Raw genomic sequence first — 11,495 nt, 5'->3', positions numbered from 1 at the left:
ACATCGTGCTGTTTGGAGTTGGGCGTCCCAGGGGTTGGCCCTCCCATGAGACTGCCAGGCCTCGGAAGCCAGGGCTCCCCCTCCCGCTCCAGTACAGGGCACAGGCCCTCCGGTAAGCCCTGGCTGAGAGCAGGTTGGGGACACCCCTGGCGACAGCTCAGTGTTGGGGCAAAGGTGAAGGAGGCTTGGACTGAGAGGGAAGACAGATGGCAGGATTAAGTGCTCTCCTATGAGTTTGAAGAAAGCCCTGTGGAAGCACAGAGACCTCATGAATGCATTATTAATTGAGTAAGTACTGTGTTTGTCATCTTGAAGGCCATTTTCCTCCTGACCCACAGAGGGGGTAGCTACTGAGGGCAGGCTGAGTGAACACTGGGCACCTGACGAAGCTGGCTGATAACCACCGTGATTGGGGTGTTGGCCTTGGCCTGAGTTGTCCTGAGCCCATGCCCCTGGCAAGTTCCTTCCTATCTTTCAGCAGGAGAGTTGTTCCTTTTTTGCTCACCTCATCAGTCCTGGCTTTTCCCCACCCCCACTCCAGGGGCTTCTCCTGTTACCTCACCTGCAGACCCTCTCCCCTGTCTGCCCTCCCTCACACAGTGATCATTAGGCCCATATTTCGTTTCCTTCTTTTCCCCAAAGGCTGCTGTTGAGGGGGAAATGAACATTTTACTAGCTGTCCCTACTCCCATTCATGTCTTCCTTCCGAACAACTGTCCCTGCAGAGCCCACTGAGGCACACTTCTTCCCAGGACCGCTCTCCCTGGGGGCCCCACTGACCTACCTGGTACCTATCCAGCCTGCAGCGTGCATGGATATCGTAGACACTCCCCGGTTCCTGTGACACCTCACGCTCCTGGCTCTTCTCTTGTTTCTCTGGCCATCTCTTCAGCTTCCTCTCCTTTGGTTCATCTCTACAAATGACAGTGGGGTCCCCCGCTTCCCCCCTTGGTCCCCTACTCTTCTCCCCTTGTGGGGAGGGATTCTCTTCCGTGGTGTCCATCTCTCTACAGCCTAGGTCATCCTGGGTGCCTAGACAGCTCTACCCGATGTCCTGGGTGTACCCTCGACTCGACATGTCCCAGACTGTACCACTCATCTTGTCCCTCACCCTGCTCCTCCCCGATGTCCTCACCTCCGTGAAAGGTAAGACATACATCTAGGTGCCCAAGCCAAAAACCTGAGTCTTACTTGACCCCGTTTCCTGTGACTGCTGTCCCTTCTGCGATACACATGCTTCTTGCCAGGACAGAGCAGGTCCCATCGTCTCTGCCCTGGGGACTGCAGCGACAGCCCCCCATCTGCCCCCCGGCTTTGACATCATAGCCTATTCTACACAAGGCAATCTGGGTGACTTTTCTAAAAGGAACGTTGGAGCACGTCGCTTCTCTATCTAAAGCCCGTAGAATCCACCCCAAGCTCCACAGCATGGCTCTTTGGCTCCCGGCCCTGCCCCACTTCTTACTCTACCCCCCCTTCCCTCCCTCCATGATCTCGCCTGGACAAATCCCTTCTTGCCCCTTGAATCTTACCCTTGGTCCTGTGTATTTATCTATGGTTTTCCTGAAGCCTGGAATCAGCCCCGTCCTCACTCTCACTCCCCGGGCTTCCCCTCTGTGCATTCACTTTGTTAAACTGCTCGTCTTATAGGTTCAGTCCAGAGGTCAACTTCCCTGGGAAGCTTCATGGAGAAACACCGGGTGAGATGGGGTTCTGCGACCTGGGCTCATTCCCGGCACTACGGGGACGACACTACATCGGATGTGGGCTGAGGGCCAGGGCAGAGGGAAGAACACTCCAGTGAGAACCTACAGGTAGGTATGTGCCTGCTGGCATGTCCCTAACAGGTAGCCCTGGGCCAGGCCCAGAGCTGGAACTGAATACACAGTGAACACACGAAGCCTTCCCTTCCCTCTACAACGGAACCCCTGCAGGGACTCAGCAAGAGACGACATTCCTTCGCAAACAAGGTGCCTACACAAAGGACTTAAGAACGTTCCTGGGAGAAAGCAGGGTTTCTCCCAGTCTGGTATCAAAGGCAAGCAAGTGCTGGGAGGTGATAGAAGGGACAGAAGCCCAGGTGGAAAGAGGAATCGCATTTATTGATTGATGAATAGGGTAAACAATCACTAAGCCCGGGCCGGGCTGCCCTGAGCTGCTCCCTGCCTGGGCTCGTGCCTGCCCAGAGAGGCAGAGGCCATTTTTCCGGGTCAGTGCCAGGAAGAAGCCAGTGCAGGGGCCCACGCGCAGGTGCTCTGTCCAGCTGCACTACCTCGTTGGGCGGCCTTGGCCTGGGCCAGAGATCAGTCCTGGGTCTTATCCCATCATTTTCTGTTGGCCTGGGCCTCAGGCACGTGCCTCCCAGAGCCTCCAGTGTGCCCACCTGCCCGCCCGCCCAGCCCCGTGGGACAGGATGAGCAGGGTGCAGGGAGAGGAGGGTGGAGGAGAGCTTGGCTTGGGGCTGAGGAGGAAGTCACAGCGAGGCGGATATGAACATGAGCCAAGGGTGGCACACGGGGCAGCTGGGCCGGCGAAGAGCTTACGGGCTCAGATGATGTTGTGCTCGTGGACCTTCTCTCCCAAGTGAAAGCGGTTGAAAAGGAAGGGGCTCAGGTTGATCGTCTGGAAGTTGCCGTGCAGCACCATCTCTGCCACAGCTCGCCCCACAGCAGGGGCCTGCTGGAGCCCATGGCCACTGAAGCCCGTGGCAAAGTACATGTTGACGACGAGAGGGTGGGGACCCACCACACCGTTCTGGTCGAAGGTGTTGTAGTCGTAATAGCCAGCCCAGGCACTCCGAACCTGCGGGCAGACAGGATGCGGGGGTTCCCAAGAAGGTGCCAACACACACCGCCCTCACTCCTGCTCAGGGCTCAGTGGGATGGGTCCCCAGACCACCAGTCCTTAGCAGTTGTGAGGTGGAGAGCGTGTGGCAGCGGACAGGCTTTCCAAGGGGACTGTGGTGCTCCAGGCTCATCTGCCTCCTAGTTACCTTCAGAGACTCAAAGGCCGGGACCCTCTGGGCCAAAGGGGGCCACACCTTGTCCTGGAAGAACTCGTGGTCCACTTCCAGGTTCTCTGGGTCCGGTTCCTCCTCCTGTGGCGAGAGGTGGGGACGTGGCTTATACAGCCTGGGACACAAGGGTGGACCCAGACCTCACCGACCTCCCTTTACTCAATCCCCTCAGTAGGGAGGGAACAGGGAGGAAAGATCCCAGTTCAAAACCAGAGGGCCTGGAGCATTAGTAACACCGCTGGGCCCTCCGAAGAGCCTGACTCACTCACTCACACTCTCTCTTTCTTTTCTTTTCTTTTCTCTCTCTCTCTCCTTTTAAAAGATTTTATTTATTCATCCGACAGAGAGACAGCAAGAGAGGGAACACAAGCAGGGGGAGTGGAAGAGGGAGAAGCAGGCTTCCCACTGAGCAGGGAGCCTGATGTGGGGCTCGGCTCGATCCCAGAACCCTGGGATCGTGACCTGAGCCGAAGGCAGACACTCAATGACTGAGCCACCTAGGCGCCCCTTCTTTTTTTAAAAAAGATTTTATTTATTATTTATTTGAGAGACAGAAAGAACAAGCATGGGGAGAGGGAGAAGCAGGCTCCCTAGGCCAGTGTGGGGCTCGATCTCATGACCCTGAGATCATGACGGGAGCTGAAGGCAGAGGCTTAACTGACTGAGCCACCCAGGTGCCCCAAAGCCTGACTCTTTAACGGCAGTCGGCCTACATCTCCCACCCAGCACCCCAAACCTGCTTAGCTTACCTCAGTGGGGCTACAGCCGCCCAGATAGTTGTTGCCTAATCCTTCCCGGCGGAAATAGGCTCCGCTGGCATCTATGACGAACGGAGTCTCCAGGCCCGGCCCCTGGGGACAGTTCCACAAGTACACATACCTGCCATGACCAGTGGGTTAGGAGATGGTGGGAAGAGCAGCCCCCCTCCTTCCCACTGCATTTAACAAACTCTTAAACACTGTTTCTGTCCCTCTCTCACCAACCTCCTCAGCTGCCCCAAGGGGCATCACCTTTTCCGCGGCTCCACAGGTAGCTTGGTGCCCTGCAGGGTGCCAGGTGGTCCCTTCCCGACACCAGCCAGCTCTGCGATCTGGCCGGACCAAGCCCCTGCCGCGTTGATCACGATGGCACACTCCACGGGCTGGTACTCCAGGCTGTGGTCTATCTTCACCTGCAGGCAGCAGAGCGGGAGGGGAGGGAGGGCCTGGCCCACACACTGGGCACCTTGGGCCTTAGTTTACCCAGACCAGAAGTGGGCAGAAGATGATCCAGACCACAGTTGTTACCTTTCTCATCCCCCCACTTTGGTAAGGGAGATGCACAGGCTGAGAACTTACGTGAACTTCATGGACCCTTTTCAAAGTCACCTCTTCCCCACTTGCGGTCTCTGCGTGGCTAGACGAAGAGACAAAACCTGCAGGAAAAAGAAAAAAAAGAACTCCTGAAGCCTGAAGAAGACGAGATTGGGATTCCATGGACTTCAGGAGGAAAGCAAGCTGGAAGGCCGGGGCTTTTCCCCACAGAGATGGGGTAAATAGGATGAACTTGGCCACACAAAAGACAGGAGCGTGCTGAGACTTTCAAGCACATCGTAAGTCAAGCAGAGAAGCTGAGTTAGGACCTGGAGTCAGGATAGCCAGGACCAGCCCTCAGGAAGAACCCCCGCTTTCCCCCCAACTCTTCCTTAGCCCGTGAGTGAAGGTAAGACCCCGTCCACGCCTGCGCCCTGGCTGACCGAGGTAAGATGCATGGGAGCTCAGACTCACGTGTCACCTCTCCCTGGCAGAAGAGGACCCCCATGGACTGGGCCTTTCGCCGAAGCCCCTGGAGCAGAGACCAGGGGTCAAACCAACCTTCATGCTCCATCCCTGTGATGAGCAAGAGTACTCAGGAGACAGGATTCAGACCCTTCTCTCCTACTGGATTGCCCACGCCCCTGACTCCGCTTTAGGGCTCCTAAGCCAGGGAAAGTCAGTTGCCCAAGGGCACCAGAGGCAAATCCTGTGGAAGGACAGAGAGCTAGCATGGCCTGGTGGGGAGACTGCTGGCCAAGGGGAAGCACTGCTTCTTGATGTAGTTAAGACTCCCAACCTGAGGTTCCCCTTGACCCAAGCCCCTCTGCAAGCAGGCCTCACCATAGGACGCCAACGCCACGCCCTCTGGGTTTATCCAGGGAAATTTGTTCCGCAGCTGCTCAGGAGACATCAGGCAGACCTTGGCTCCTTCCTGCCTGAGAGAAATGCACGGCTGTGTGCATGTGTGTGAGAGGGGCGATGTGCAGAGCGGGAGAAGAAGGGACCCCAACTTCACAAGTAGGGATCCTGCCTCATTTGGGTCACTTCTTTGCCCCAAACCCCCCAAGTTTTCCTTCTTGCTGAGTGTGTCAAGACCAAGCCTCCTAGTCATGGCTCTTCGGCACCTGACCCCGCTTTCCCTTCCTACAACCGGTATCTCTTGGCCACCCTAAACCCCCTGCCATCCCCTAACTATTCCGTGGCCTTTCACCACAGAGCAGGTCCCTTGGTTCCCTTCCCTTCTGGCTAGAATGGCCTTCCTGTCCACTTTCTAGTACAGTCCAGTCCACCTGCACAACGATCTCCTATGGGACACTGTCCCCCAAAGAGAGCATCTCAGATCCTAAAAGAACACACTCGCAAGCCAGGCTGCCTAGTTCGAATCCCAGTGCCACCACTGACTGGCATTGTTTGCCTCAGTTTACTCACATGTAAAATGGGGATGTTTGGGGTGGCTACATGAGTAAATGCTGCATCTGGGACATTACCTCATGTCCCTCGGGAGACCTGCAAGTCTACTTGTTAAACATACACACTCTTGACCGACCAGGAGACACTCAGGCGAGGGGCTGCCCACATCGGCTGGCCGCCTGCATTTTTGTATGTGAACCACACTCGTTTGTTCCAATTTTTGTCCATGTTTTGCCTATGGCTGCTTTTGTTTCAAATGCAGAGTTGAGTGACAGCCACAGAGACGATAGGACCCCAAAAGCCTAACACGCTGATGGTCTGGCCCTTCTGGGAAAAGTGTGCAGGTTCCTGGGTCCTTTCCTAGAGGTTCTGGCTTATCAGATGTGGGATGTTCCAGGTGGTTCTTAGGATGTGGCAAATTAAGGAACCACCGCAGCAGCGTGCCATCCACATCTCTGTGACAGCCCAGGGTACCAGAGGTGTCGTATGTGTTACCCGACAGACTGAGCTTCCACATGGTCGGGACCTGTCTTGACAACTCGCTTGCCCCATATCCTGACTCGGTGTCGGAGCTGTGCCAGGTACGCAGCTGAGGAGCAGCTGGTGGTCAGGCCAGGCACCCACCTCTGCACCTGCACGTTGCTCTCCAGGACTGCGGCCCCCTTTTCCGAAGCCAGCAAGAGATAACCTGAGGGGTTGAACTGGATGTCCAGGGGAGGGTCGTCAACCACAGCTAGGTACTCCTATATGCAAAGAAGAAAAAAACTCTTTAGGAGGAGCTGATTTAAAGAAAGGAGGGAGGGCTCTCCTGGCTTCCTCACCAATAGCTCCTGAGACTTAGAGAAGCCCTTCTGGGTACCGCCACTGCGGACAGAACTAGAGATTCCAACTCCTACTTGCCCGAACTGCTTCTGCTCCCTGATTCCCCTGGCCAGCTGGGCGGCTCCTCTCTCTGGGCTAAAGGACTGGTCACGACCCCAACCCCCAGATGTCTTTGCACGTACATTGATGTTCCGCAGAAAATCAACTGAAAAGAGGGAGAGCTGGATGTTCTCAGGCACCGAGAACTGTTGCCGAATCCCGCCCACAGACAGCACGGTGGAGGCCTGGGAATACTGTGGAAAGAGCAAAGTCACTGAGGGAGGCCAGTATCCTATCACATGTGGGCAGAATCCTGCAACAGAAGCACCTACAAGTTGAGGGGAGTCCTACTGGCAAGTTTATAATGTTTTTTTAAAATGATTTTATTTATTTATTGGAGAGAGGAGAGCAAGAGGGAGCAGCAGACTCCCTGCTGAGCAGGGAGCCCGAATCGGGGCTTGATCCCAGGACCCCGAGATCATGACCTGAGCCGAAGGCAGATGCTCAACTGACTGAGCCCCCCAGGTGCCCAATAAAGATTCTATTGTAAGCTTATAATCTGGGGCGCCTGGGTGGCTCAGTGGGTTGGGCCGCTGCCTTTGGCTCGGGTCATGATCCTCAGGGTCCTGGGATCGAGCCCCGAATCGGGCTCTCTGCTCAGTGGGGAGCCTGCTTCCTCCTCTCTCTCTGCCTGCCTCTCTGCCTGCTTGTGATCTCTGTCTGTCAAATAAATAAACAAAATCTTTAAAAAAAAAAAAAAAAAGCTTATAATCTAAGAGAAGCTGAGGTAGATACACCCGTATGCAAGGCAACCAGCACCCAAAGAGGACAATAGTTATTAAAGTCCGTCTTTGCAGGAAAAAATGAAACAAGATGGGGTCAGGAGGGAGACAAACCATAAGAGAATCTTAATCTCACAAAACAAACTGAGGCTTGCCTGGGGGAGGGGGGTTGGGAGAAGGGGGGTGGGGTTATGGACATTGGGGAGGGTATGTGCTATGGTGAGTGCTGCAAAGTGTATAAACCTGGTGATTCACAGACCTGTACCCCTGGGGCTAATAATACATCATATGTTAATAAAAAATTAAAAGTAAAAATAAATAAATAAACAAATAAAGTCCTTCTTAGCAGATGTGCAGAGCAGATAGAGTTGGTCACATAAAAGGGCTGGGCACCGTGGCACAAAATGGGAATGGCCTGGAAGTCCAAGGGCAGGAGATTAGCATTTCATCTGCCTATTGGAAAATAGAAAGATATGACTGAACTAGCAAGATTTGTGGTTAACTGGTGGTGGCTAAAATAGGAACAATGAGGGGCGCCTGGGTGGCTCAGTTGGTTAGGCAACTGCCTTCAGCTCAGGTCATGACCCAGGGTCCTGGGATCGACCCCACATTGGGCTCCCTGCTCTGTGGGGAGTCTGTTTCTCCCTTCTCCCTCTCCTACTGCCCCTCCCCGCCCTTGTGCTGTCTCTCTCTCTCTTTCAAATAAATGAATAAAATCTTAGAAAATAAAATAGAACAACTGTGCAAAGCCTCAGAAGTAATAGAACCTTGGGGTGTCTGGGTGGCTCAGTGGGTTAAGCCTCCACCTTCGGCTCAGGTTATGATCTCAGGGTCCTGGGATCGAGCCCCGCATCAGGCTCTCTGCTCGGCGGGGAGCCTGCTTCCCCCCTCTTTCTGCCTGCCTCTCTGCCTACTTGTGAGCTCTCTCTCTCTGTCAAATAAATAAATAAATAAAATCTTTAAAAAAAAAAAAAAAGGAAGTAATAGAACCTAGAAGGGATGAGATGGCTGTTTGTATTCGTTATAGCTGGAATACAGTCTCCCTTAGTCAGACCTGTGGGCACCCAGAAGATCCCCTGCTGTAAAATTTGCTTTTTCTTTCTTTTTTTTTTTAAATGAATTGGAACTTGAATTTTATTTTTATAATTTTTACTAACATATAATGTATTATTTGCCCCAGGGTTACAGGTCTGTGAATAATCAGGCTTACATAATTCACAGCACTCACCTCCCCAGTGTCCATAACCCAACCTCCCGCCGAAAACCTTCAGTTTGTTTTGTGAGATTAAGATTCTCTTATGGTGTGTCTCCCTCTTGATTCCAACTTTTCATTTTTTCCTTCCCTACCCCCCCAACAACTCTCCATCCTGCCTCTCAAATTCCTCATATCAGAGAAATCATGTGATAATTGTCTTTCTCTGATTGACTTATTTCACTCAGCATAATACCCTCTAGTTCCATCCACGTAAAATTTGCTTTTAAAAGCAAAAACCTTACGGCCAAAGTCTCTAATTTGAGGGAGGAATCACTGGGACGATTTCTCAACAAGAACCAAAGTACAGTCCCTTGGGACTTTGGACCTCCGAAGACTGAAGTCTTTCCTCCCCTCAGCCCCCCTTGCCCCTTAATAAAACGAGTCCGTGCCCCACTCATGCCGTCGCCCACCCCCAGACCTCACCGTGTGGTCCCGTTCCACCACCAGCACCCGAATGGCACCTCGTGGCTTCTCCAACCTCTTCAGCCAGTAGGCCACGGACAGGCCCATCACCCCACCCCCCACAATCACCACATCCGAGTGTTCGGGGGGCAGGTAGCTGGTGTCGTGGAGTTGGGTCCAGGCTCCTCCGGGAAGGAATGACTGGATCTTCTTCTTAATCTCGGACATCTTTCCATTCCAGTCTGTGGGACGCAGTTATGGTGAGAAGGCCATTCATTCTCTTTCCTGGTGGTAAGGGGTTGGAGGCTTGGCGCAGGAAAAGGTGGCTAACGGGTCACTAAGCTGGCTGTCCCCATGGCCATGCCTTCTCATAAGGTCAGCTCACACCCAGCAGTATCTGTAGGTTCACTACATAGTCTGTATGCATTCGGCTCTTTGCCTTCTCATGCATCATGCCTAGCAATGCGAGATTCAACTTCTTAAAATGCACACTCTGTCCTCTCTCCCTAGGCCAGGTGACTTATGCATGTCCAGCGCCTGTGCACACTGCTCTTTCCTCTGAGCCCCAGACTCCTGTGTTCAACTGCACTGTCCTCTCCTCTTGGATGTTCCAGGCTCCTGGACCCATAGGTCCTGACACACCCCAAGCTGCAGTGCCCTCTGAAGTATGATACTCTGAGTGGCATCTTATCCTGGATATCCATCACCACTAGCAAAGCTACATTCATGTCCTATCTATTGTCAAGTCCTGATGGCTTTGCCTCCTAAATATCTCCCCAATTTGTCCCCTCTCTTTTCCCATCTCTGCTACCCGACCCTAGACCAAACCACCATAATCTCTCGCCTAGATTAATGAAAAGCCTCCTAATTGTTTCCACTAATTCCCCTCTTGCCTACTCAAGTCTTCTGCATCATAGCTAGAATATTTCCCAAGCACTAATTTAATGACATACTGTCTTGCTTAAAACCTTCCAGTGGCTTTTCATTACTCCAAGAAAAGAAGTCCAAAATCTTCAACACGGCCTATGAGACACTGAACAGTCTGACTCCTGTTTTCCTTGTTCTCTCCCTACTCTCCCACTCCAGCCCCTTCCACACCTTGGTGGTGCTTTATTTCTTCCCATCATGGGGAACCTACACAGGGGTTCTTCTGTTTTGAAACTCTGTCCACTTCTTTGCCGTTAACACCTTGCTTCCTTTCCTTTTCAGTTTAGTTATCTTCTCAGGAAAGGCTTTCCTGACCCCATATACTATCAAAATCTCCTGTCACGCTGTCACATTACCTTATACAAGACATTGGCAATTTTGAGTTTATTTTGATTGCTTCATACTATACCATGCCTGCTTTCTTCAGCAATATATCTCCAGCCTAGCACTGAACCTGGCACATCGTGTAAGTGTCTTGAATAAATGAATCCTTTTGTCCTTCACAAGATTTGTAACTCACAAATCTCCACGACTTTTCACAGACTCCAATACAAAGTCTAAACTCTGCTCAGCAACGTTCAAGTATCTCCTTGATCTGCGCTTACCTTCCTTGTCCACACTACATTTCCTATTGCTACACAAACGCTCCAACTACATGGCTTTTGCTAGTTCCTTGCACCAAACCAACAGTTCTCTTCTCCTAACTTTTGCTCGGTTCTCCAGAACTTGGAACACACACCGTCCTTGAATCAGTAAACAGTATCCTTCAAGGCTGATCTCTGTTCCCACTACCAGTGCAGAGCATTTGTCCGAGTTGGGTTCTATCCAGTCTCGAACCGGTATGTGGAAGTCTTCCCTTTCCAGGTACACTCCAGCCACCTCCATGGGACATATGCTCTATCCTCTTTCCCTTCTTTCCTCCTTAACAGCCACATACTAAGCACAGCATCTGCAGGCTAGCTGCACATCTATCTGCGCAACCAGTCAGTCAGCCTGGCTCTCTGCTATTCTGGTGGTAATTTGAGGCTTAGAACGATTTGTCACCTGAGAAGGGCATCCTTGGGATCCATGTATCTGCTCAGGCTTTAAAAGATCCGGCTAGCAAGCTTACCCCCTTCTCCCAGCCGACCGACCGTCTTTACATCGTGGCCCGGGTCCCGAATTTTGAAGGTCACAAAGCTGGAGACTGGGGCTACCCAAGAACCACGATACCCTCCGCTGCCCTCAACTTTACCCAGACGGGAGCCTCCTCTGCGTGTGCCTAGCCCCCGGCCCAAGACGTCCCGGCCCAAGACGTCCCGGCCCAAGGCTAACTGCAACGACCTTCGCAGCATGGCCACTCTACGCGCGGCACCTTTGAGACTCGGACCCCACCTTCTCCCTACGCCGCGCCTACCCCGCGGTTACTGCCCCACGCCGAAGGCCGTTCAGACGAGCGCGCCCATTGGCCAGCGGCCCTTTCGGGCCCCGCCCCTAAGCTCTATAGGCTGCCGTCTCCGTCCAGGCCCGCCCCCACCCGCCATTGGCGAGTACGGTGTCTACGACAG

At 53.1% G+C, this 11,495-nt stretch overlaps 1 protein-coding gene across 6 annotated transcripts; it reads right to left on the bottom strand.

The window, feature by feature from the left end:
- Positions 1–2,083: 2,083 nt before the first annotated feature.
- On the bottom strand, positions 2,084–11,379 carry FOXRED1 (FAD dependent oxidoreductase domain containing 1). 6 transcript variants are annotated; one of them, XM_047693880.1, is made up of 11 exons: positions 11,060–11,379; positions 9,043–9,263; positions 6,726–6,836; positions 6,346–6,464; positions 5,152–5,246; positions 4,783–4,884; positions 4,354–4,430; positions 4,027–4,187; positions 3,766–3,895; positions 2,993–3,097; positions 2,084–2,802 (listed from the first exon to the last, which is right to left on the bottom strand). In XM_047693880.1, the coding sequence occupies exons 1-11, from the start codon at positions 11,280–11,282 to the stop codon at positions 2,548–2,550; spliced, it is 1,599 nt and encodes a 532-aa protein (XP_047549836.1). In that variant the 5' UTR covers positions 11,283–11,379; the 3' UTR covers positions 2,084–2,547. The 6 variants fall into 6 exon arrangements, with proteins under 6 accessions (XP_047549836.1, XP_047549837.1, XP_047549840.1 ...); XM_047693881.1 differs by having other exon boundaries at positions 11,183–11,374; XM_047693884.1 differs by having other exon boundaries at positions 9,043–9,306; positions 11,183–11,323.
- Positions 11,380–11,495: the final 116 nt, after the last annotated feature.

Source organism: Lutra lutra, chromosome 10, assembly GCF_902655055.1.
Source record: "Lutra lutra chromosome 10, mLutLut1.2, whole genome shotgun sequence".
NCBI classification, from domain to species: Eukaryota; Metazoa; Chordata; class Mammalia; order Carnivora; family Mustelidae; genus Lutra; species Lutra lutra.
This window is presented reverse-complemented; position numbering and strand designations above follow the sequence as displayed.

Coding starts and splice junctions, on each gene's coding strand:
- FOXRED1 (XM_047693880.1), bottom strand. CDS start 11,282: ATGCTGCGAAGGTCGTTGCAGTTAGCCTTGGGCCGGGACGTCTTGGGC. Junction 9,264..11,059: donor CGGTCGGCTGGGAGAAGGGG/GTAAGCTTGCTA, acceptor TGCGTCCCACAG/ACTGGAATGGAAAGATGTCC. Junction 3,098..3,765: donor GCGGCTGTAGCCCCACTGAG/GTAAGCTAAGCA, acceptor CTCTCGCCACAG/GAGGAGGAACCGGACCCAGA.